We start from the raw sequence: 26210 nt of genomic DNA, 5'->3' as shown, positions 1-26210 counted from the left end.
ACCCCACGCAGAAGCATAGATATTACTAATTACATTGTATTTAAACAGAATTTGAATACTGTTTATTGAACTTCAGCTCTGCAAACAGAATGGACCTCTACTGCTCTCTGGTGGTGAAATAACAACATGATTTTCTTACCTGTCAGACGCTTTTCTTTGTACACAACGGGTGTAAAGTCAACAGTAAAATGTTTACTCACATGCCCTTTTCCAACACTGCCAAGTTAACAAGAGAACAGGATAAGAAAAGACAAAACAAATAGCTGCAAAACATAGCTTTTTGATGTGAGAAGGGGCCTTTTAAGGGTGTCGTAAATCAATCCATCTCTGGATCTCCTCTGGTACCTTAATGTTTCACTTCCTACCCCACACGGACAAACTTATCTTGTACTGTAACGAGGAGAAACACAGGCAACAGACACAGGACAAGTGTTACGAGCCCTTTAGGGCATTTTATTGACATACACAGAGGATGAGAGGGGAAATCTAAACTGAAAGATCTATCGCTCTCCTGGAGTTGCTGCGTCATCTTCCAGGCAGCCTCCCGATGGTGGTTTGGAAGCAATGGGCACCGGCGGCCTCTAATTGTCCCCCCTTTGTAGTGTTCCTTGTTGCTGTGGTAGCGCAGCACCAAGGCCAACATGGTTGGGCGTCATATTCCTCTTTCCTCTAGGTTTCCTCCTGGAGCCTCTTTATACTTTCCCTGTGCAGGTGTGGGTCTGGCCCTTCTGGCTGCATCCGGAAAGGTTCAGGAACCTGCCACGTTTCTCATTTCGTGTCGTTGACGCGACCCTGATTCAGCTGGGGCTGGCAAGTTGGCACCACAGTATATTACAACATTACAAAATCAGTATTGAAAGCCTCACCTGTTAATTGTAAAAGGAATATACAAGTGTACAATAATTAATTACAGTTCAATATATCAGTTAAAGGCTCAGTGCGGTTAAATGCGTAATTTCCCTGTTTTTTCAATATTTTCACATAAGGAGGTCTTGTTGTGTACTTAAAGAAAATGCATTTCAGCCTGGTTAGGTGGTACTGAACTTCATTGGGGAAGCATGTTCCTAACAAATGTTAACTACCACATGATTAAACAGATTTGTTTTTCATTAAAAACACAATTAGATTTTATTAGACATCCAGTGATAATTTTTTAAAATACTCCACAAATCCTTACATCCAAATGTGCCCTGCCACATATTGATTCAGTAACCCAAATAATTAATGTATTGATTTCTGACTTAGCAATGCTCTTCTGTCCAAGACTGAGGAACTGTGTAGGTTATCATGGGGGGGGGGGCTTTTTATTTGTTCCTAGGCTGTGCAGGATTTTGGGTGAACACTTTATTGAAAGGAGTGTCCATAAGTAGGTTGAATTTGTTATGAAGGTTGTTAGACATTATATTGCAACACTCAAAGACAATATGAATGTTTCATAAAGTTGTTATGAATGCATTTTGTTCAGAGCTTGACATTAGTCTCGGTCTTATACATAACCATTTGGAGCATAATTTCACTTCAGACCAATTTCTATCTATCAAACTTTGAGGCACATAATACAAAACTGTGTCTCTAAAATAACCGCACAATAAAAATCAAACATATTGAAAAACAAATGCAATGGAGCAGAGAACTGTGATATTCCCCATGGAGCTTGCATATACACCTACAAATGATAATGTTGACTCCCTGGTTAAATAAAGGTTAAAGACACAAACGTCAAATATATTTGCCATTCAGAGAATCCGGGTGAGAAATAATGCGAACCATGGAAAGAAAAGGTTTTCAGTAAAAAGTACTGAAAAAAAATGTACAAAGGTAAGCTCAAAAACATCTTTGTTTTTCGTTTTACAAAAGCTGCCAAACAGACTTCACCCCAAAAGGCTCTACAGAGGAAAGGGTTTAATGGGGAGTAGACATTAGACTTTATTGTTTCAAACAGTATAGACCTCTACCTCACACACACACACGCACACACATGGACAGACTAAAAAAAATGGTAGCTCACCTTGAGTATAACCCTAGGCTGTTATTCAAGCCGATCTCAATCCACTACAGCACTAGAGCAATGTCCCGCCACTTCGGAAAAGTGCATGTGGGCGTCTATTTCAAGTTGAAAATGTTCATAGAAATGCGTTACAAAACAAACAATAGTAGAGTACTGTGCATGGCTGTGGGTTGTACTGAAATCAGTGCCAGCTCATTTGTCTTCCTGAGGTTCCTCAATCATTATTATCCTTAGGCCTGAGATCTGCCCACTAGCATCAACCTGCAGTGTTTGGACCCCCTCTTCCTGGCTCCGCTGCCCAGCCTCGATCAACTCTGCCTGGACATCCTCCGACTCCCCATCCTCCTGTACCACCATCCCCTTTCCGCTCTCTCCCTCCATTCCCTCCGTGACCATGGTCACCTCCATGCCGTCATGGACCATCACACCAGAGCCATCCTCCCCAGTGTCAGCCTCGCCTTCCTGGGCCAGCTGCAGCTCCATCACCGCCCCCATAGTCTGGTCCTGGTCGTTTGGCGCGGGGTTGATCTCGATCACGGTAGTATGTGCCTGGTTCTCATCCTCCACCCCCTCCACTAATCCCTCCTGTACCATGCCCTGCTGGTGGAGTACCACTGTCCCACCTTCCACAACCTGGCCATCCAGAGGCTGCTCCACCATCATCTCCCCACCCACGGTCACCCCTCCCTGGGTGAGTTGGACAAGCTCCATGGGGCTCATCATGGTTCCTCCCAGCTGGCTGGGGTCCTGGAGGGTGGTGCCAACCAGTGTCAGCCCCTGGGACGGGTGCAGGGTCAGGGTCTCCGTCTTGCCGTCTGCCCCCACCATGGTAGTGATGTATCGGGTGAAGGTCTGGGCACCGGCGGGCAGGGTGTGGAGGGTCACTGTGTTGTTCTGTTGGCCCAGCGTGGCCACGGGCAAGCCGGAGAGGCTGGAGAAGGAGAAGGGCTGGCTCATGGAGGAGAAGGAGATGGGGGAGAGTACGGTGAACTGCTGGGGCTGCAGGGGCTGGGGGGATGAGAGGAGGGTGGTGGTGGAGGCCGGCCGCTGCAGGCGGGGCCGTTTGGCCTTGGGCTTGGTGGGTTTGGCTGGGGCGTGGCTGACATTGTTGCGTGTCTGGGGCTGGCAGAGCTGAACTCTGGCTTGCTGCTGTCGCTTCTGCTCCTCCAACTGCAGCTCCAGGTCTGTGGAAATCAGGTAGAGGTCAGGAAGTGCTCAGATGCGGCTTTGCATTAATCCACCCCTATTATTTAGCAAAGTCCCAATTACTGTTTGAGGGAAGATGAAATACAGGTCTATTTTTGCTATTGCGTGAACACTGTACATTGTCCCGGGCAATGACCATAAATTACTTAAATGTCAATTAAAACATCAAATCAATACATGTCAATATTTCTTTCTTTCTCTGACTGAAATGAATTGGTGATTACTCACTGGTCAGTGTGCTGAGGACCTGCTCCTCTCCAGGGTCAGTCTGTTCTCTTCTTATGTTCAGGATGCGTTTGACTGAATCCAGCAGGCCAAACACCTGGGCCAGGTTACTCAACACTGCCACCTCTACCAGACAGGAATCTGAGATCCATCAGTGGGCAATCAATCACATGGTCAGTAACAACACATCCATCCATCTATCCCTTCATCTATCAATCACATGGTCAGTAACAACACATCCATCCATCTATCCCTTCATCTATCAATCACATGGTCAGTAACAACACATCCATCCATCTATCCCTTCATCTATCAATCACATGGTCAGTAACAACACATCCATCCATCTATCCCTTCATCTATTAATCACATGGTCAGTAACAACACATCCATCCATCTATCCCTTCATCTATCAATCACATGGTCAGTAACAACACATCCATCCATCTATCCCTTCATCTATTAATCACATGGTCAGTAACAACACATCCATCCATCTATCCCTTCATCTATCAATCACATGGTCAGTAACAACACATCCATCCATCTATCCCTTCATCTATCAATCACATGGTCAGTAACAACACATCCATCCATATATCCCTTCATCTATCAATCACATGGTCAGTAACAACACATCCAGACTTGATCAACAGAAACCAACAATGCAATGGTTGCAGATGGATTCTAGACCATAATGTAAAGTGTACAGACTCCATCTGCAACCATTACATTATGGCCTTGGTAACCACAAGAATCCTGTACGTTATGTCCTACTCTGCATGTTATTCAATAGTCACCAAATTCCACCTGTACCCTGTATGTTATGCCCTAGATACCAGAACCCTCCTGTACCCTGTATGTTATGCCCTAGATACCAGAACCCTCCTGTACCCTGTATGTTATGCCCTAGGTACCAGAGTCCACCTGTACCCTGTATGTTATGCCCTAGGTACCAGAGCCCACCTGCACCCTGTAAAGCCCTAGGTACCAAATCACACCTGTACTCTGTATGTTATGTCCTAGGTACCAGAACCCACCTGCACCCTGTATGTTATGCCCTAGGTTCCAGAGCCCACCTGTACCCTGTATGTTATGCCCTAGGTACCAGAGCCCACCTGTACCCTGTATGTTATGCCCTAGGTACCAGAGCCCACCTGTACCCTGTATGTTATGCCCTAGGTACCAGAGCCCACCTGTACCCTGTATGTTATGCCCTAGGTTCCAAAACCCACCTGTATCCTGTATGTTATGCCCTAGGTACCAGAACCCACCTGTACCCTGTATGTTATGCCCTAGGTACCAGAACCCTCCTGTACCCTGTATGTTATGCCCTAGGTACCAGAACCCACCTGTATCCTGTATGGCAGCCTGTTCGCTGCGTAGCTGAACTCCCCTCAGCATCTCCAGCAGCTCTGTTCGGATGTTCTCTACCACCTCCCCCATCAGACCCACATCAGCTATGCCTTTCCAGAAGTTCAATGTCTCCTCTAGGGGAACATAAGGAAACAAGCATAGTTCAAGTGCTAAGTAGATGATAAGCCATTTAAATCACAGTTAAGTACACTAGAGACTACTGTAAGTAGTTACAGGACTGTAGTACTGTAAGCAAAAATTAATTTGAGTCCTTGCACCTAAACGCAAGTATTTGACCTATTGAACCAGGTATGAAGCTAAGAGTAATACAAGACTAATCTCTTGCGGAGAGACTGTACAAACATCAACAATAGTGTAGAATTGACAAACAAGAGGTTGATTATACACTGTAAAATGCTCAATAAAGGACTTATCTGCTACTGTTTCTATGCACGTATAGGCTTAACATGCATATATTGCTATTGTCACAAATTTTATTTCTTAATTTCCAGACTCACATTTCTTGATTATTGTTTGTTCACTGTACTATTGTACAGGGGATCCCAAACCTGCTTGTTTTTAAACTGGAAAATGTTTGCAAGCACACCATGGTGAAAGCAACAATGCAAAACACCACCATTTACCTTGTAATTGGAGCCATGATATTCAGTCAGTAATATTTTTCATTTTATGTGTAATACCATTTCAATTTGAAGGAAGAATGGTTTGAAATGGGTCAATGGACCATACCTTCTCTGAAGAAAAGAACATCATCACTGATCACCATCCCCCCAGTGTTAAAGTGCCTGGTTCCATTTCATTTTGATTTAAGAAGTCCTGCCTGAACACGGGAAATGGTGTGGAGCTTTGCATCTCTTCTCATAACTTGTATGGACCCAGAACTTAACCAAACCAGCTAGGCAATGTACCAGCGACTCTTAAACATCAGAGTTAAGGGTGTAACTACATTAAAAAGTCATGCGTAAGATCTCACCTGATATTTCACTGGTCTCCTTCTTTTCTGTGGTCTCCATGACCCCTGAACTCCACTCCCCTGTTCCGGTCACAACCTCTGACCTCTCATCTGTAATGCCAACCTGACTACCATTACCTGTCACCACCTGGACTGCAAGTCCAACAGAGAGAGAGAGAGATGGTTAGCTACACAATTTCCAATAATCAACACAAAACATAGAGTTCCATACTAGATGCTTGTTCACACCAAATGTATTTATTGTTATTTCTATGTGAAGTTAATGGGCATCACTAAATGGGAGAAAAGGCTGTTAATCCAAAATAACTGCCAGACAAACGTCGTCATAGGGGTCTTCTGTGAGTATCAGTGCTGTTTCAGCATGGGCAGCACCACTAAGGTCATATCCACATTCAACTTTAGTCCCACCCAGCACAACAAACTGGCGAATCCCTCCAGGTGACCCAGCTGGTCAACCGGGGTCATCAAACATCTAGTCTCACCTTGTGAGGATGTGGGGGTGGTTAGGCCGCTACCGTCCGGTGGGAAGCGTGTGTTGCTTATAAGCAGGTCAAACTTGGTACTGCGACACGTGTTGGTGCACAGAGAGGTGTGCTCGTAGAAGTCCAGCTGGCCAGAGTCCATCATCTTCCTGCATGAGACAGGTTAGGTCAAATAGACCAGGGATCCTAACTTTCAGTCCAGCACTCTAGACGACCACTAACGCATTAACAGGCAGGCCTATTCATATTTAATGACTTGGGTTGGATTTGGGACTTGTTGATTCCTCACCTGAGCATGACGCCGCCCATCCGGATGGCTCTCTTCCAGTCCTTCAGCGTCGCTTTCCCAGATATGTGGACAAACTGTTTGGGGCTGATCAACTGGTCTTCATACTGTATAGGCCGACATCGTAGAGTTATTAGGAGCCATTGCCTCAAATGAGACTAAACAAACTACTACACTTAAATTAAAGTATCAGTTCCACGCCAGGTGTCCACTCTTTCCATATACTAGGTACTACTCATATGATCCCTGTAACAGAAGAGATTGAATGTACAGATGGTTATACAGACCTTCACACATTTGACATTGATTCCAGGACAAACAAACTTCTTGACCAGCAGCAGAGCTTTACTCTCTCCACACGTGATGGGATAACCAAGCTCAACCTCCTCCCCGTCAACTGTGGTATCTTCTAAAGGAACACAAAAACAGGTTTTATTTCATAATATAGTGTGCTTTTGTTGTTTGTTTATATGTGAGTGTGTGTGTAGGTGGGTTTGTGTGAGTGTGTTACATGCCTGGGTGTCCCACAACATCTCCATCTGTCTCTACCGACTCGTCCATACTGCAAAGAAAAGTAAATCACAAAACAAATTAAAACTTTGGCAATAAACAAAAACAGCAGGGTATGCATGACACAAGGCACGCTGATCTAAAGGCTAGGCATTCAGCTTGGCATGCCATCATGTGAGTGTGTTTCACCCCACCAGCTTTGTAATTCTAGCCTGGTCCCCTTTTTTCCCTGTCAGGTCCAAGTTAAACTGGTGGCCAGGCTATTGGGCACAGCATGCAAAGGCCTGACCTCACTAACGTATACATGCATTATATTCCTGACGCCTAGACTACTGCAACTCTCTTCTTTCTGGCATCAACTCTTCTTCTCTACGCTACAAATGGTCCAAAACTCAGCAGCCAGATGTCACCCACACCAAGTCCTGGCACATCACTCCTATCCCTTGGGAACGCCACTGGCTTCCCGTCCCTCAGCACATTTGTTATAAAATTATTCTGCTCACCTATACAGCTCTCCATCAGCTTGCTCCACCCTACCTCCCTGATCTTATTGCCCATTACCAACCCTCTCGTTCACTCCGCTCTGCTACAGCTGGTCACCTCATCATCCCCTGGTCCAAGCTACAGAGCTTTGGAGACAGGGCTTTCTCCAGGGCTGCTCCAAGGTATTGGAACTCTCTTCCAATCTGTTACCATCTTCATCTTCTGCCTCGAGCCTCATCTGTTCAAACAAGCCTACCCCTAGCCCCTGCCCTTTCCTTTCGTCCGTTGTCATGCCAGAGTCCTTTTCTTTACATTTGTCTGTGTATTTGTCTGGGCTATATAAGTTAAATGTATTATTACTATTAACGTTTGAAGTTGGCATTACTGGGAGTGACTATATCAATCTATGAGAGTGACCTCACTGAGTAAAGTATTTGAACATCTTTGATTTAAGCTAATTAAAATACTCCAAGGTGTGATTTGTAATGAAGTGGTATCTGAGACATATAATAATGTAAACAAACAATTGTCCATAACACCCAGTCTAGCCTGAGTATTTCCTAATACAAAACAGAAACTAACCAGCTTTTAGCTGATAACACAAAAAGCATTGTTCCTTCAATTGGCTTGCTAGCTAGCAACTGTGAGTAACATCATTTTATCACAAGTTTTTTTGAAATAGTAACTGCTTTGTTCTGCCCCAGTCAGTGCATTACCAAGCCAACTGCTACACTGTATGCTTAGCTGTCCCACAACAGTTATAATGTAGCAAATGTTGTTGGGTGTTGTGGCAGATTATTGGTTTGTAGACTGACCCCACTACGCAAATGGCTTTAACAGTGGGATGTTTTCACAACTTTCTTTCTGTTTAATGGATTTTTCCACTAGACCTATTGAGCATTTGGGCACAACTGTTTGGGAACGAGATACAGCCCAAGTGAACATCTTTGTGTTGTGTTTACCTACCCTACAGTGATTGGTTGAAGCTGGAGGATGACCTGTGTCTTGCTGTCTTCATCATCACCATCCTCTTCCTCATTGGCCTTCATTACCACCAGTTCCCCCATGGAGACTGTTGTCACCTCTGCTTCTGCCATAATGACTCTATTCCCAGTGTAGCCACTGAAGGGCTCAGGGGAACATAGGAAAAAATAGCAGGATGATCACAATTAAGCCACAATAATTGGTTTGTGTGTGTGTGATTGGCAGGCATACAGGAAGAAATAACAGATAAAACAGAATCTGAATAAGATGCTCTTAGGACAGGCCATGCCCAAAAGCTCCAGGGGCATGCAACTACCCTTAACGTTCAGTTAACCTATAAAGTGGTATTCGGATGTTAAAATCTCTCCTCCATATTATTGGCCTAATGATAACCTTATGAAGCCAGGGGTGCACTGTGGCATTGGGCTTACAGTAACCACAGGGTTACCAGCTATATAGCTACGTTCATTTTTTGCACTTGTTCGTACTGATTTGAAAGGTGGGGAGAAAAACTGAAAACCTCCTATGTATTGAGTTACAACAAGCAGGAGATCATGTGTAGCTTAGCTTGCTAACAAGTAATGCGCCATTTCATTTGCCCGAAATAGACTAGCTACGCCCTATACAGTGCTGGCTAGTTAGCAAGGTGGTTGCGTGCAGCTAGCAAAGATGGCTATGCTAGGTTAGCTAAAGTAATGGACTTGGTGCAGAGGTTTGGAGTTCCAGCAGTCTGGGGCTACACCACTGAGCTACGCCGTTACACTGGACTCCGGAGCCACCTTGATATTTACGGCGTGGCGGCAGTTACGTGCCGCTTGTTTCGATAGCGTGCGTCCGTTCGTCGTCTACTTTTTATTTTCTCCGCTCCCCCTCAAAATGACGTTCCCTGTGCGGCAGCACGTACACCAAACAACAACGCGGCGACGGCGTTGCCCGCCATTAGGAGCGAGCCCGGGGTATTACCCCTTTTAAAATGCCATACTCAACCGAGAGATATACTTTACCTCGCATATGAATCAGCTAACCTTTATAAGTTAAATAAACCCAGTATTACACAGCCATCCATTAGATTTTCCTTACCGTTAATACGAAGTCGAACACAACCCTACATTCTGAAAAACTGGGCATGCGCACTTCATGTGGTTACACTTCCTGAGAAAGCGAGGCTCGCTAGTCATGAATACTTCTGCATCCTCCCAAAATAGGTCAAAACAAACAAGTTCAGAATAACCTGTTGTAAAATTAAAAGTTATCGCAGCAACCACCACTTATTTAAGGTATTATTATCTGTGATATTGTGATCTGTGGTTAAGAGCAGTATATTCAGTTGAATACATCCTATACGCCGCGCAAGGGACTAGACACAAGCTAGATACCAAGGAAGCATTTCACTTTAACTTTGAACATTATATTGGGGCGCAAAGATCGACGATCATTCGCAGCCCCAGTTGTTAAAAATTATGCTTCCGAAATCTCTTGATATCGATTCCGCAAGAAGAGTGGTGAATCCCCACCCTCCCTGTGCTAAACATAGCAGAAGCCCTTTTTAACAAATTAATACACAGCGGTACCTCTACTACTTTGCCAACAAGGACCTCAGTCACGGTGAAGCTATATAGATTATTTAATTTAATCAAACATTTTCGGTTTGTGATGTTAAGTTGGAATAAGTATTGAAATCGTATTTTAATTGACAAAGAAATAACAGAATGTATGAATCAAACAGAATTATTTGAATTTATCAAGATTCTTTCTGACGCAAAGCATCATGGGATAGATATTCTAAGCATTCTGGATTTGGATTTGATCCTACCGTAGGTCGTCCACTTGAGTTCACTAGATCGTCAGGGGTCCTTGTTTTTAAAAAGAAAACGTTTTAAATGTATTTGATTATGAAGCTGCATTCATCTAATGAATGGGTGTACGCCTTTTAACTTGTCCTGCCGAAATGTGAGAGGTTTGCACACTCCAACAATGATTTAAAAGGGTTTTTATCAACCTTGAATTCTTTTTTTTGTTAATGTTATGGATTTGTCATGGTTTCCTATTCTGGACAGACGTGATTTTTGACATACGTTTGGTCATGCACTCAATTATATTGCCACATTTACCTTCCCTGACTAATTTTCACGGTTGGGTGTAATCCTAAGAATTTTGTCTGAGATGTTGGGATTAGCATAGCAGGTCAAAACAACAGTCTCTCACTACAGAAATCCTCTTCCAGGCCTGTCATCTCTCTTATGAGCACTCATATGAGCATAAACATTGATCTTGATGCAATTTTTACTGACCCAATGTAAGAAACAAAGCACTATACTCATGCAGACAGAAATACACTGGCCTCTTTATAATGCCACCCAATGTATACATCATCTTTCCAGCTATTTTACCTCTCTGGAGAAGTATATTTTTCAAAACTATAACTTCTAAGCAGTTAATTGATACATTTTAAACATTTGAAACAACCCAAAATGTCTTTCAATAGTCGAAAACCTCCAGAGATATGCAATAGCTTGACATATTCTGTATCCAGTAGATGGCAGTACAGGCACCTGAGAGATAACAGGCCTGTGAGATCATTATCAAGTTTCACAATTTTATTTGGCATATCAACCGGATACACATGGTATAGACCATTCAGTTAAATACTAACTTGCTTATACTGCACGACAATGCATTATTAGAAGTAACTGAGTAAATTAAGTAAAGTAATAAAAAATGTGTACACTAATGAAGATGGCAATGAAAATAAAGCTAAGGGTGAAAACAAAATAGAAGCAAGTGCAGTTTTTCTATTTCTTAGATGTATATCAGTTTGAGAGGTTTAAATTGTGTAGTAGTAATGCATTATGACGTTTACAGCAGAATGACCCTCTGGTGGACTGTGGCAAGGTAAACTATTAGGGAGACACAGTTTAATGTCAGCACCCACGTTTTAAGGTTGCAAATGCAAATTAGGAAATAATTTACACCAGGAAATCAGTATGAGCATGTTCAACTCGTCATTATGCTGTTATGAATCCATATTAATGTATGTCCAGCCTTATGGAAAGCAAAATACACCTATGTTGTCTCACCTTCTCCAATGTCCACCTACACATTAGAATTGTATCAAAGTATCAATACAATTACCTTATACAGGTTGATTAGCAGCAGTTGTATCTTACCTATGATTCAGCTAAGTGGATAAGATATATAGTTAAACCTTAAGATATAAGTAAACCCTTGCCAAGAGATATTCCATCAGCATGATATGGCACAGCAGACAGTTTTTATTAATTGAGTACCACTTCAACAGTAATGTACCTTGCACAGATATTTTAAAACAGAAAAAAACTAAAATGTTCATCTATCTGCTCATAGAAGCAAAATAAAGTAATGTGCTGCTATTGAGATGAATGGTTGTCTCTCTGTAAGTTATGTTCTGTATTTATGGTAATAAAAATGCATAGTAATACCTGCATGTTGTTGAAAGATCATTTAACTATATGATTGAATTGGATTGTTCTGACAATTCATATTTGAATAACAGCAGTATATTGGCCTAACTATCAACACAATGAAAATTGACACTTATCATTTATAATGAACTAAACACTTCTGTAAAACATCAGTGCATTCGCGTTTTTCTGGCTCTGAAAATCTAAATTGTTGTAGTTCTACTGGCAACATGTCAAGATCCAAGAAACAAGTTAAATGTTCTATCAGGCCCTTTGGCCTAAAATATGTTGTGGAATGTAGTATATAAACTGTGGAATATAGCTGGTGCTCTTACTCAGTGACATGGTCCTTTCTTATTGTTCATAGACAAACATCATTATCATCACATGTCTTATTTGTCCAATCAGATGTAACAGTGCAACAAATCTGAATCCTTATCAAAGTCAGTGCTCACACAGGAACAGGCTGCATGCACTGACACAGCCACATTACAGCACGGTATCATTAATATAACGATGTTAAACATAGCTGTACAAAATAAACCCTGTTATCGATTACACATAAAACTGCAAATATAGAAGGAAAATACTGGAAGAAACATGGTTGAACTACCAATTCATTTCTGACTAACAATGAATATGAGCTGCTTTACAAAAGAAGGTTCACTGCGATGACCAAGTATGAAAAGACCAGGGAATGTCTCTCCCCACATACCTCAGTATTGTCTTTTCTGTGTGAATTTCTCACTCCTCATCATAATGAATATGGTTAAATATAGACATCAGATTGACATCAGACAAATATTTGTTAGCCATTGACCAGTCATGTCAGAAGTTTAACCACAATCTGTGAGTGGTAGAAACAGCTGAATAAGACCACAGCATAACGATGTTAACAAGAGGCTTAACACTGATGAGCGTGGCGTAAAGAAAGTCCCAGAAACTAGATCACGGCACAGGAAAAACAGTGACTATGGGCTGGCGTTAATGATGACGGACTCTTTTGGCATATGAAGGAAGTAGTCACTGCCTAAATAAAACACAAAATAATATACAGCAAAATTATAAATTACTTAGTAGAATTTACCCAATTGCTACTGTAATTTGCATGAAATACCTTGACAAAAACTATTACCAAGTTTTAGCTTGCAAACATAGATTCAGAGTTCTAGAGTGGTCCGGCGGTCCAGGCCACTGCCTCAAGTACACGTTCTGCTGCCTGGGTTGGAAGCAGCCCCACGACACTGTCAGCAAAAACTCTCCCTTCTGTCGCAATCAACAAAGCATAAAAAAGGCCTCATATATAATATTGGCTTTGAGACTTAAGAGTTGTCTGTTTGAAGATGATCCACACTTAAAATGTGTGTTCCCTTATGAACATAGGTAGTGACACAGTTCCAAAATGCTTCAGACAGATCTATGAAACTAGAACCTAGTCACTTTCCAGTCCAGGGTCAGGTTTCGGAGACTTGACAATAGGGAACTACTAACCTACGTTTGCGTGAGACTTTGTTAAGCAACAGGCATAAATGTGGTATGCCTGAAAACAAACATTGTTGTCAAGAAATGGTAATCTGAGGCTTTGTAAGTTGTTTACTGGTATGTGCAGTACGTAAAGGTTCCCTAATGCATTCCTTTAAACAATGTATGTCACATGACCATGATTCAGCTCAAATGCTCCTGCACTTTGCACAGTGAACCACTGAACACACATGCACCATGTCTCTCATGTCATCTTGTGTGTGCAGTGGTGGGTGAGCTGTGGCCCTGCTGGTGACAGGTGAACAAGGTGAGGTAAGTGAAGGGAGGGTGGCGCCAGGCAAAGTGAGCCATGAACCATGGCTATCCACTCCCTTAGAAACTCCAGAGTCTACAACCAAGTCCCAGGGTAACTTCTCTCCGCACTGGGGTTTGCAGTATAGAGGTAGTAGCCAAGGGAATCTATAACACTATATTAGCCATGGAGAGGTTTATCTTGTCCCAAAAGTAGGTTGCGGGCCAAAATAACCAGTAATCCATGGTTGAGTTTTTTAAACGGCGGTTCAAAACGTTGGCTAACTTAAATCACTGCAATTATGGATCATGGATTACAGTTCATCTTGACCCACAAATTTTGGGATGATAAAACATCTAATATTAACAGAAGTTCTGACAAATTTTGGCCACAGAATCAATGTGAGCAGTCTTAGAAGAATCAATATCAGCCAGTACCTCTCTACAGCTAAATACACTTGGGGGGGTATGCTTTTTCACCCTTGAAGAACCATTTTGGTATTTTTTTGTGTGCATGCTATTTACAAATGCAAAGAGAGGCTCCTATTAAAATGGTTTGTGGCTACTCCAATGTACTACAAATGAGTAACAAAACAATACATTACCCAATTCATAGCATGATGGTACATTTAAATGATTTGGATTTGGGCTGCTGTGCAAAAGGCTACAATCTTGCCAAGTAATGTCTTATCGTGTGGTTCTGCATGTGTATATAGAAATGTTTGAGTAGTTGTGCAAAATTCTAATCTTACAACCAACAAAAAATTACAGTTTGGCTTATGTGCACTTGTATACAGTAGATTTATAGTTTCCAGGACCATATTGATTATCAGGGAAGGGCTTGTCACTGGATGCTGATACATATAAAGTACAGTTTATTCTCCCAGCCTATTATCTGTGACCTTTCACTACACAGGTTTAAAAGAGCCTATCTACACCAGACGTGATGTACAGTCTCAGGGGACTCTACACAGAGCAACAGCGCACGCACATACAGTGGATATAAAAAGTCTATACACCCCTGTGAAAATGCCAGGTTTTTGTGATGTAAAAGAATGAGACAAAGATAAATCACGTCAGAACTTTTTCCACTTTTAATGTGACCTATAATGTGAACAATTCAATTGAAAAACAAACTGAAATCTTCAAGAGGGGGAAATGAAAAAAAAAAAAGACTTACAATAACCTGGTTGCATAAGAGTGCACAACATAGACATTACCAAGAACTGGACGTCCCTCCAAAATTGATGAAAAGGCGAGAAGAAAACTGGTCAGGGAGAGAGGCCTACAGCAACATTAAAGGAACTGCAGGAATTTCTGACAAATACTGGCTGTGTGCTACATGCAACAACAATCTCCCGTATTCTTCATATGAATGGGCTATGGGGTAAGGTGGCAAGACGGAACCCTTTTCTTACAAAGAATAACATCCAAGCCCGGCTGAAGTTTGCAAAAACATACATCAAGTCCCCCAAAAGCACGTGGGAAAATGTGTTATGGTCTGAGGTTGAACTTTTTTGCCATAATTCCAAAAAGTATGTTTGGTGCAAAAACAACACTGCACATCACCCAAAGAACACCATACCAGCAGTAAAGCATGGTGGTGGCAGCATCATGCTTTGGGGCTGTTTTTCTTCAGCTGGAACCGGGGCCTTAGTCAAGGTGGAGGGAATTATGAACAGTTCCAAATACCAGGCAATTTTGGTACAAAACTTTCAGGCGTCTGTTAGAAAGATGAAAAGGAAGTTCAAGACAACAACCCAAAGCACACTTCTAAAGCCACAAAAGCATGGCTTCTCCAGAAGAATATAAACATTTTGGAATGGCCCAGCCAGAGCCCAGACCTGAATCCAATTGAACATCTGTGGGGTGATCTGAAGAGGGCTGTGCACAGGAGATGTCCTCGCAATCTGACAGATTTTGAGCACTTTTGCGAGTTGCAAGAAGAGTTGGCAAATATTGCCACTTCATGATGTGCCATGCATAATAGACTCCTACCCAAAAAGACAGTGCTGTAATCAAATCAAAAGGTGCTTCCACAAAGTATAGGTTTAAGGGTGTGCACACTTAGGCAACCAGGTTTTTGTGAGTATTGAATGTTTCCCCGTCAAAGCTTTCTGTTTGTTTTTCAATTCAATTGTTCACCTGATAGGTCACATTAAAGGTGGAAAAAGTTCTGACATGGTTTATCTTTGTCTCATTCTTTTAAATCACAAGAACCTGGCATTTTAACAGGGGTGTGTAGAAATTTTATATCCACTGTATATATGTATACACACTTAGCCAGACAGGAGCCAACCCATAAGTGTAATGGGAGAAATGCCAGACCGCAATAATGCATTGTATGCAAGTCCAGACCTTGCCTCCTTAAGAGTCCAATAACTCATGAGGCAGCAAAGGGCACTAGGAAGAAATAGGATACAGACCGGAACCCCAATGCCGGATCACTCTTCTCCAGGTATCTCAGTAACAACCTTGCCTAAATGGACCAAAAGCAACGCAGATGAAGACAAACAGACGTTTGTGTTTGTAAAGAAGCTTCAGTCACATCAGGATGTGACCGGTGTATTCCCATCAGAAAACAGACATACCCTCTGTACAAACAAGCAGAGGGAACAAGCAGTTTGGTTAGACCCTTTCCTATATGGAGCCCTGAGCCTTACACCCAATGCACTTTTGGAGAGTGGACATTAGTCTGAGGTTATTTGATTGGTAAACATAATATGGTGAGTTTTACATCTGGCCTTTCAGAGGTGTTGTTATGAGATTTCTTACACCTGTCAAATCCTCTGAGATCTCCCCAAGTCCATAGGGTTTAGGCTTTTATTTATGATTGGTCCGTACAGTAAGCATAGGGCAAGACACGTGATAAGGATGTCCAAGACGAGGGCCAGTGACTTAGTTTCAATGGTGGACTGACTACACTGTGAGACAACTGCAGGATGCTGGGGGCGAAGAGTGGCGACATGACTCGCGTTCATCTGGGCATGCAACGGAAAAACATTTTAAAAGGTTTTGCAAAGAGGAGAGAAAAAAAAAAGGAGTGTTTCCTATTGGACAATTCCAGGTAGTCTCCCTCTGTTTCAGTTCATTTTCTTTCTCTTTGTGGCGTTAATGAACACATGAATGAGGTCAGGGATCCAGGGTCAGTCTTAGCAGTTGCAGCTCTTCTCCCTCGGCTCTACGTCAATGTCCTCTTCACCTGGGTACAGGACCCTGGTGGTGAAGCCGCTCTTCACCCCGTCCCATCCATCCCTCGTGGTGATCTCCCCCATCTTCATCAGCTCATAGATGTCTCTGCTGAGCAGCTCGAAGGCTCGGTCCACGTTGCTGTTGCACTTGGCCGACGTCTCCACATAACGGATTCCCATCTCCGCAGCCAGCTGCTCAGCCTCATCCCGCGCCACCTTCCGGTCCTTGTTCAGGTCGCTCTTGTGGCCAATCAGGATGAAGACCATGTGGTGCGGCAGGATGTGCTCGCTCACTTCCTTGTGCCACTCCCTTACGTGGTCAAAGGTCTTGCGATTGGTCAGGTCAAAGACGAGGAGCCCGCCCACAGAGTTACGGTAATAGGATGTGGTGATAGACCTGGAAAATCCGAAGTAGATTATACAATTCAGCTTTGATGCATAGTGAAATATGAATGTAAACAATGCTGACATTAATCTCGATGTATGTGTAAACCTGAACCTAACTGTGCCTAAAGTCGTATCATGGAATAAATGTATGATTGCGAACAGTACATACTTGTTGAGAAATGTATTACATGCCACTGGGAATCTGTCAGTGTACTGTAAACCTTCTTGCAGCAAACACTCTTTCATCACATTTTGTAAGAGTCATCCAGGTTGGGCTTCAATGGGAGATGGAGATCTGAGTCTACAAACAGTTCTAATACTCTAAGAGGAAGTGTTGGAAGGTTACTTAGACAACAGAGGCGAATTGACGGTAGCGTTTATCTTTCTCAACAACAAACCATGCGAACTGTTGATGTGAACGTCATGTGCTTGGGCGCTGCAGACTAGGCTATAAGCTACATTGAGGGATATTACTACATGTATGTAACAGAACCAGACTTGGCTCTCGCTAATTCAAAGAACGTCTCAGCAGCAACAAACCACACATGCAGTATAACCGGATTTGGCTGTCATTCACGTCCAACAACAGACATCAAAACCTTAGAATTGCGTTATAAAAGAAATACACTCCTTTAGTGAATCCACAAAACAATATCATGGCATGGTTACCATGGTTTTTTGCTTACATTGAAATATATCTGATGATACGCTTCAATTTGCAGAATGGTTTATGATGCTAGACTCGCTTAACGGGCCTCTTGTTATCAACAGCCGTAGGATAAAAAATGACTGACGATGATTGACCTCGTTTCTGTGTATGACGAGAGACAAAAATCGCTTATTCTTCTCCACTCCGGTTTGTTCAAATGCTTAACTGACCACTATGTCGTGGGGTTTGGTGTGTGATTTATATGACTAATCAACTGGCTACTGATGAAAATAAGGAATTCATTTATCTTGTCAACATATTATTGTTTACGAATGTATGCCTAAATAGAAATGTACACAAGTGTACATCACCTGAACCGTTCCTGTCCAGCCGTGTCCCAGAGTTGAAGCTTGATTTTAATCCCTGGCTCGATGTCTAGCGAACGGGCATAGAAATCCACACCGACGGTTGGATCCGCTACGTCGCTGTATATACCATCTGTAAATCGCTTCAGCAAAGATGATTTACCTACCGTGGAGTCTCCTAGCAAAATAATCCTAAACTGATATTGCCACAAAATATCCATTGCATGGCTACAAGGAGACCCGCAATAATAGTGGTGGTTCTGAAACAAAGCAGCGCAGCAGACGGTGTGTTTATAAAGCCAGTGACTACCGCTGCCTTCTGGTCAGGGAGGAATGAGAGAGCGCCAACGAGCAAAGAGCGATAGTGGTGCAGTCATGTGATAGGCTACCTACCTAGGTTCATGCATGGGTGTAAACACTCTCTATGGCCTATTCTATTGCTTCATAACCTAATTACAGAAAACAACGTCACATTGGAGTTACGACAATTATAGTGCTGTATTATTGTATTCTATATAAACCCATAGGCCACGGTTACAAAGAATAATGTCGATTAATAAAATAGCACGTGGCGTGAACAGACAATTGGGAAGCATATAAAGGAGACTGCTGTTCTTTTCCAACTCATAAATTGGGATGAAATTCCATACATGCACCCTGCTGGTCCGTCAATAAATGGCTTGTTGATTTGACATTGCAAACCGTTTTCTGACATTTGCCCAAAATGTGACATACATTGCAAACACAGAACGTAACTACTGTAAAGTGGATTAACTCAAAAGACAATTATGCTGGCTCTTCAATGTATATAAACCATGCTCCATACGGAGCTGAAAATAATGAGGACTCGATTTTTAGCGGTGGCACAGTCTTTTGTTGTTAATTTAAAATGCAATTCTCTCTGTGGCCTGAAGAACTATTTGACTACCTCAAAAATACATGCCCAGAGTTCGGTTAAACCTTCCAACCTAGCATAGAAAATATCTATTTGTGAAATATAAAAAATAGACACTTTTCCCAATGTTGCAAAATGCATGCACATGCATATGACGGCTGGCCTAAATACTAGCGTGAGGCCTTTATCCCACTGACCTAAAATAAATTAATCAACTAGTGCCTTAATCCAAAGATCACAGAAGTATTGGCAGCAATCCATGTAGCTATAGGCCTCCATTCTCCCACTGGAACCAGACATTTTGTACGGATTCATAGCTGAAATGTAACGTTCAGATGTGAGTCAGAAAGGCTTAAGAAAGCTTTTTGTTTCAATCATTCCAGTAAGTTTTTCTTTGGGCGGTCTTTGAAGTTGGAATACTTTTAAATTGAGTGTATTCAGTTTGTTCATGGATACATGGAAACGTGGTCAGTGTTACTCACTGAAGTTGCCTCAAGTCTGTATTTGGAGGTAATGCTACTGGTAAATAACAATTATTTCTCTTGGCTCAGTAAAATGCACGCAATCCCCCTTTCCGTAGTTTTCTATTGTTTTGATATCAATGATCGGTCCGTTCATCCATGCCCCTGTGATTGCATCCCTACCTCAGCCGCATTTCCATTGATGCGTTACCCTGACAGAAGTGTGGCACTAGTGTTTTAGGCTAATGTTGGCTCCAGGTTTGTTTTATGTTTCGGTTAGAATCTTGACTAAGGACTAAGGACTTGGGGTGGGGAAGGTGGGATTCATTTTCAAAGCCCTGAAGCTGGCGGGGGGCTGCAGCAAGCCCTGTAACCCTACTTCCCACCGCTATGAACAGACATCAAGCATGGAGGAGCATGCAGAGATCGCAGACTTGAACCGAAAATACGTGTTTTGGGAGTAGTAGAATGATCTACACTGATACCATGACTATTTGAACCGTTAAGGGGACCCTTTCTCCTGTTCACTCTCAATCACATGTTCAAGTGAATGTCAGACCAATTGTTTTCTGGTTTCAGCGACAATGATCAGTAGTTATTACATTCATTTTGTTCCTTTTTGATGTATGGTATATAAGGTACCACTCAAAGGTTTGGACACACCTCGTTCAAGAATAATTCTATATTTTTACTATTTTCCGCGTTGTAAAATAACAGTGAAAACATGTAGTAATCAAAAAGGGTTAAACCAATCAAAAAACATTTATATATTACAACCCTGTTTCCAAACAATTTGGGATGCTGTGTAAAATGCAAATAAAAACAAAATGCAATGATCTGCAAATCCTTTCTCCCTATATTTAATTGAAAATAGTGCTTCACCTCCTCTTTAAACAATACTCTGTAAGCATTCCGGAACTGAGGAGACCAATTGCTGTAGTTTTGAAGATAAATATTTTCCCATTCTAGCTTAATATAGGTTTTCAGCTGCTCAACAGTTCAGGGTCTCCTTTGTCCTATTTTTTGTTTCATAATGCACCAAATATTTCCAATGGGTGACAGGTCTGGACTGCAGACCGGCCAGTTTAGCACCCAGACTCTTTTACTACGGACCCATGCTGTTGTGCAGAATGCGGTCAAATGTGCAGAATGTGGTTTGGCACTGTCTTGCTGAAATAAACAAGGCCTTCCCAGAAACAAACATAATCTGGATAGCAGCATATGTTGCTCAAAAACCTGTATATATTGTTTAACATTTATGGTTCCTTCACAAGTTGTGCAAGTCACCCCTGCCATGTGCACTAATGCACCCCCATACCATCACGGATACTGGCTTTTACACAGGGCGCTGATAACAAGCTGGACGGTCCCTGTCCTCTTTAGCCTGGAGGACGCGGCGAACATGATTCCCAAAAAGAACTTCAAATGTTGCTTCGTCAGACCACAGAACAGTTTTCCACTTTGCCTCAGTCCATCTTAAATGAGCTTGGGCCCAGAGAACATGGCAGCATTTCTGAATTTTGTTTATACTGTACATGGTTTCTTCTTTGCATGGTAGAGTTTTCACTTGCATTTGTGGATTCAGCGACTTTATATTCTCTATATTCACTGACAATGGTTTTCAAAAGTGTTCCTGAGCCCATATAGTGATTTCCACTACAGTATCGTGTCTGTTTTTAATGCAGCACATCCTGAGGGCCGGAAGAACATGGCCATCCAATATTGTTTTTCAGCCTTGACCCTTGCAGTCTTTCACAGAGTACATTTTTATTTCTTATTTCTGAGAGACTCATCTTTTCTGGGATGTTCTTTGTATACCCAATTATGTTACTGACCTGTTGCCAGTCAACCTATTAGTTGTGAGATGTTCTACCAGGTAGTTTTTTTGTTGCTCCTATCCCAACATTTCTGAAACGTGTTGCTGGCATAAAATTTAAATGGGCATATATTTATCAAGAAACCATAATATTTCTCCGTTTCAACATTTGATTTGTTATCTGAACACAGTTTTCTATTGAATATGGGGCTTAAATGATTTGCACATCAATGCGTTCAGTTTTTCTTTTAATTTTACACAGCATCCCAACTTTTTCAGAAATGTGGTTGCACATTATTTGAACTAGGCACCCTTTGCCTTGATGACAGCATTTCACACTTGGCATTCTATCAACCAGTTTCATGAGGTAGTCACCTGAAATGCTTTTCCAACAGTCTTGAAGGATTTCCCACATATGATGAGCACATGTTGGCTGCTAATTCTTTACTCTGCAGACCAACTGATCCCAAACCATCTCATTTGGGTTGAAATCAAATCATTGTGCAGGCCAGGTCATCTGATGCAATGCCATCTCTCTCCTTCTTGGTCAAGTAATACTTGCACAGCCTGGAGGTGTGTTTTGGGTCATTTTCCTTATTTTTCCCAAATTTGGACTCATTAGACCAAAGGACAGATTTCCACAGACCTAATGTCAATTTCTTGTGTTTCTTGGCTCACGCAAATTTGTTCTTCTTATTGGTGTCCTTCAATAGTGGTTTCTTTGCAACCATTCAACCTCACTGGCCTGATTCACGCAGTCTCTGTACAGTTGGAATCTGTGAAGCATTTAGTTGGGCTGCAATCTGAAATGCAGTTGATTGCTGATTTCTGTGGCTGGTAATTCTAATTAACTTATCCTCTGCTTCTCATGAGAGCCAGTTTCATCATAGCGATTGATGGTTTTTGCACTTGAAATGTTCAAAGTTCATGAAAAGTTCCAGATTTACTGACCTTCACATCCTAAAGTAATGATAGACTTTTCCTTGTCTTTGCTCATTTGAGCTGTTCTTGCAATATTATGGACTACCATTGTACAGAAGCTGGTTAAGAGAAAGCAAAGAGTGTGCAAAGCTGTCATCAATGCAAACTTTGAAGAATCTGCAATATGAAATGTATTTCGATCTGTTTAACACTTTTTCAGTTGCTACATAATGTCATATGTGATATTTCATAGTTTTGATTTCTTCACTTATTTACTTATTCTATGATGTGGAAAACAGTAAAACTCAAGAAATACCCTTGAATGAGTAGGAGTGTTCTAGCTTTTGACAGGCACTCTTTATGTGTACAAGTATAAACAATGTACAAGTATAGAAATAAATAAGAATCCTTATTGTCATTCGAAAAGGACACTACTGAGCATTGCTAAACTTTGCTTTCAAGCTTTTACTTCTACTAAAGCAAGCCTGTGCTGCCTTCTCTAGGTTAATGTCCTGACACAGAGGAAGGCATGGCATAGGTGTCCACCAATTGTCCCAGGATACTGCAGAGTCACCTATTGAAACAATCTCCTCCTTCATCTCTGCGTCAGCAGCCCCATGCCGCTTTCCCTCTCTGGCAGCCCTCTCCTTTATAGACAGCTGGACCTCCAACCTTCTTTCAAGTTTCTGGTCATTGCTTTGCCTTTCCTTCAAAATAATATGCAAAATGTTTTGCTAGTATTTAAATGTCACCATAATTAAGAATCCCTGCTTTTGTATCGAAACGTTTAGCTTTACTTTTATTATGATGATCATCAGTGGGTTTCAAATAGCTATTTGACAAGAAACATCAAATCCCATAATGCAAATCCTCCATGTGACACATGTGGACCAATCATTAGGCTGTACCTACAGACTATATAAAACAACAGACAGCGCTTTTCCGTCTCTTGAGTGCAAGATAAAGAAGAACGATGGTAAGTAAAAACTCAAAGACACGTTTTTAAATCTGATTTCTGGTTTTGTGAGTTACGATATGTTTTGCCCAAGACTTTGCACCCACCGAATATTTTGAGAAAAGCGTGTACATTAGAAAGAGGTTACTGAAATATGCTAGTTAGCGCGTTGCTGAAAGACTAGGCTAACTAGCTAGTAGTAGCTAAATTAAAGTGGGATAGTAAAATACTTGAGTGAATTAACTAAAGTTAGCAACTAGTTAATTATATATTTTGTATCAATGAAGGTCAACGTACTGTTGCTTTTAATGTTTACGTATAAGTTGGTTGGCTACAGTAGTTAGCCATCCATGGCCCATGATATCCACGTGTGCGCCGACATTACAACACGTGGCCCTTATCGAAGCCGATTCAGTCCTCTTTTCCGACTGATTCGGTCAATAAAGGTGCCTAAAGCAACACTTTTACCGACGGTCGCTGAGTATTTATTGTAACTACTCCGCAACAATTTGGGAAAGAACATTTGCCTTTGAGGAAACCATGTTATGGTAACTTCTGTGGTTTGCAGTAGGCCGTAGCAAATACGTTAACAATATTGTCCTTATTCTAGGTGGGCTTTCACAGGAATACGATGAATCCTGACCATCACGGTGTCTGCATTGACGGTACAATACAGGTGAGGAAAGCCATCCACCACAATTCAACTCTACATATGGATTTATTTTAAACCTACTCTAAAGCCAGGCACCTATCGAAGCCGTTATTGCTGTCTAGTAGCAGACACGGTCAACAGGATGCCTATAACATCACTTTCACCGACGGTCGCTGTGCAGTTCGTCAGTAACTGACACCGCAACATTAAGGGGAAGGACACTCCATGTACAACTAACTATCCATCTGCAGTTAAGCAAACAGATCATCAATTCAGATTTTCTTTGTTTTACCATGCTTCCTAAAGGTCAAAGGGATGAGCTACTCTATGAAGAACAAGTGGACCTCTTGAAGGCAAGTTTCTAGTGTTCGAAGTGTTGAATTTCAGGCTCCTAGCATGGTCTGTAATTCTGAAACCAGATTTTAATTCTAAATGCATTTGACAGGCTTGGAGCATCTGGGCCGACCCGTGAGATGCTGTATGCAAACCAGTGGACTTTCTGGAGGTAATTATCCCATTCTGGCTTCGTTTTCCATTAATTGATGCTATGATGACACACTTGCCCTCACTTAGAGTATTGCCTCTCTGCTGAGAACCTTTTAGTACTCGTCTGAGCCAAGGTTTTGAATTAGTTGAAGTAACTTCAACTTCAACGGTTTTATACCTGATTCTAATTCTTTCAATTCTCTACAGGTTTGCAGTTTCTTAACAAACTGGGTTGAATATGAGCAATGGACCTTCTGGAGGTAATTTAAGCATCAGTTGGTTTACCTCATTCTGGCTATGATGACACACTTGCCCTCACTGAGAGGAGTGCCTCGATAATGAGAACACCATAGTACTCAAAACCTCTGAGCCATGCTTATTTGTGCATTTCTAGAAATGTATTCAATGTGTTTAAAAAGATTAAGCCTGTTCTGAATTGGCCAAACTGTTTTTCTTCTAGTTGTTATACATATTGAAGTGGATGGTTTCGTAACAAATCTGCCGGTAAGTCAAGACTTCAACACATTTTATTAATCTTTCTGTAGTATATTACCCATGGCAGCATGCTATCCTAAGGACCTGGGCTTTGTAGCCTCTGGTTCTCCAAGTGCATGCCAGAGAAACGGGCAGTCTTTGACTGTCCTGGCCTTTGTGCTTGAGGCAGTCACTCTACTGTCCTACAAATATTGTAACCTATTAATTTTGCCTTGACTGATTTTAATTTACATTTTGCTTTTATTAACTGCACTTGAGTTCCTCATGTCTGATTTCATCTTTCTGCAGATGACGCGTCAGTGTGGTGTTGCCCCAATCAAAGTCGTCTGGGAAGTGTTGTCAAGGTGTGAACCAATTAGTCATTTTTTTTGAAGGACCTGTTCTGATCAATGATGACACCTTACTGTGTGACTGTTGGATGAAACCTGCGGATATGGGACTTAGATCACAGCTACTCTAAAACTGCTATGATGGGGCATATGAGGACACTAACTTGTATTTTATTCTAAGGCCTTGCAACTGGTGACATGCGTGACAGCATTGTCAAATTCCACATCACAACACGATGCACGCCGGTACTCGTGTGTAGGTATGTAGTTGACTAGTTCCTGACTCCTCGACAGGTTGTTCTGATCAATGATTGATAACAAAACTTGAAATTGTGACTGTTGGATGAAACATGCGGATATGGGACTGAGATCAGGACTCATGGCAAGTAGTGACATTTGGATGAGTCTTCTGGAACTAAAATCATACCCCTGTATTTCTGTTTTGTTATTAGATGTGCTAAGATGGCTGAAGACCAGTCTGGACCAAGGGCTTTCTGGCCTGCCCCTTCAGTTAGAAGAAACCCAACGAGTCTATTTTAAATAAACTCTCAAAACCTTGAATTGTGTTGTGTATTACCTCCAGTTATTTTAAGTTGGGTTGGTTCTGTAGTATGAGGTGTAGGAGGCTCTTAGGTTAAACAGATCTTGCAGAATATTGTCAGTATTGGTACAGCTGATGAGCACTAGTCAACATACACTGACACATTCCCGATGTGCTTTCCTTAATGACATGCCTAGGTTCTATTGAATTGCTTGTCTGTAACACCTGGGTGTATTGACCATAACTACCTATACCTGGTGACTGTCATTTTAGGGTTACACTTTTTTTTTTTTTTTTACCTTTCCCCACTTTCTAAAGAG

The 26210-nt window shown here is 41.8% G+C and overlaps 2 protein-coding genes, 2 long non-coding RNA genes and 7 other non-coding genes across 15 annotated transcripts; 8 read left to right on the top strand and 3 right to left on the bottom strand.

Moving 5' to 3' along the window:
* Positions 1-1290: 1290 nt before the first annotated feature.
* On the bottom strand, positions 1291-10074 carry gmeb1 (glucocorticoid modulatory element binding protein 1). Of its 5 annotated transcripts, none has more exons than XM_020050508.3 (10): positions 9615-10074; positions 8517-8680; positions 7073-7119; positions 6845-6966; positions 6561-6664; positions 6272-6420; positions 5790-5921; positions 4792-4929; positions 3443-3565; positions 1291-3192 (listed from the first exon to the last, which is right to left on the bottom strand). In XM_020050508.3, exons 1-10 carry the CDS (start codon positions 9660-9662, stop codon positions 2201-2203), a joined length of 2019 nt encoding a protein of 672 aa, XP_019906067.1. In that variant the 5' UTR covers positions 9663-10074; the 3' UTR covers positions 1291-2200. The 5 variants fall into 5 exon arrangements, with proteins under 5 accessions (XP_019906067.1, XP_010871731.1, XP_010871730.1 ...); XM_010873429.4 differs by having other exon boundaries at positions 3443-3580; positions 6845-6963; positions 9615-10073; XM_010873428.4 differs by having other exon boundaries at positions 3443-3580; positions 9615-10072.
* On the bottom strand, positions 9947-10082 carry LOC114840089. The gene has a single exon (XR_003782417.1). It is a non-coding gene; the product is annotated as a U11 spliceosomal RNA (small nuclear RNA).
* Positions 10083-15596: 5514 nt separating this feature from the next.
* rab42a (RAB42, member RAS oncogene family a) lies at positions 15597-18675 on the bottom strand. Its single transcript, XM_010873437.5, has 2 exons — positions 18346-18675; positions 15597-17335 (listed from the first exon to the last, which is right to left on the bottom strand). The coding sequence occupies exons 1-2, from the start codon at positions 18558-18560 to the stop codon at positions 16900-16902; spliced, it is 651 nt and encodes a 216-aa protein (XP_010871739.1). The 5' UTR covers positions 18561-18675; the 3' UTR covers positions 15597-16899.
* Positions 18676-23342: 4667 nt separating this feature from the next.
* Positions 23343-24396, top strand: LOC109616187. Its single transcript, XR_002197279.2, has 3 exons — positions 23343-23408; positions 23998-24063; positions 24346-24396. It is a non-coding gene; the product is annotated as an uncharacterized LOC109616187 (long non-coding RNA).
* On the top strand, positions 23777-23912 carry LOC114840080. Its single transcript, XR_003782408.1, has one exon. It is a non-coding gene; the product is annotated as a small nucleolar RNA SNORA16B/SNORA16A family (small nucleolar RNA).
* On the top strand, positions 24128-24263 carry LOC114840079. Its single transcript, XR_003782407.1, has one exon. It is a non-coding gene; the product is annotated as a small nucleolar RNA SNORA16B/SNORA16A family (small nucleolar RNA).
* Positions 24397-24479: 83 nt separating the features above from the next.
* Positions 24480-25910, top strand: LOC105012533. Its single transcript, XR_002197278.2, has 6 exons — positions 24480-24544; positions 24733-24785; positions 24986-25029; positions 25309-25364; positions 25531-25609; positions 25802-25910. It is a non-coding gene; the product is annotated as an uncharacterized LOC105012533 (long non-coding RNA).
* On the top strand, positions 24578-24659 carry LOC114840078. Its single transcript, XR_003782406.1, has one exon. It is a non-coding gene; the product is annotated as a small nucleolar RNA SNORD103/SNORD85 (small nucleolar RNA).
* Positions 24816-24900, top strand: LOC114840076. Its single transcript, XR_003782405.1, has one exon. It is a non-coding gene; the product is annotated as a small nucleolar RNA SNORD103/SNORD85 (small nucleolar RNA).
* LOC114840087 lies at positions 25085-25210 on the top strand. The gene has a single exon (XR_003782416.1). It is a non-coding gene; the product is annotated as a small nucleolar RNA SNORA44 (small nucleolar RNA).
* LOC114840092 lies at positions 25649-25725 on the top strand. The gene has a single exon (XR_003782420.1). It is a non-coding gene; the product is annotated as a small nucleolar RNA SNORD99 (small nucleolar RNA).
* Positions 25911-26210: the final 300 nt, after the last annotated feature.

The sequence above is a fragment of the Esox lucius genome, chromosome 10 (assembly GCF_011004845.1).
Source record: "Esox lucius isolate fEsoLuc1 chromosome 10, fEsoLuc1.pri, whole genome shotgun sequence".
Classification (NCBI taxonomy): Eukaryota; Metazoa; Chordata; class Actinopteri; order Esociformes; family Esocidae; genus Esox; species Esox lucius.
Note: the sequence above shows the minus strand (reverse complement) of the source record. Positions and strands in the feature narration are given on the sequence as shown.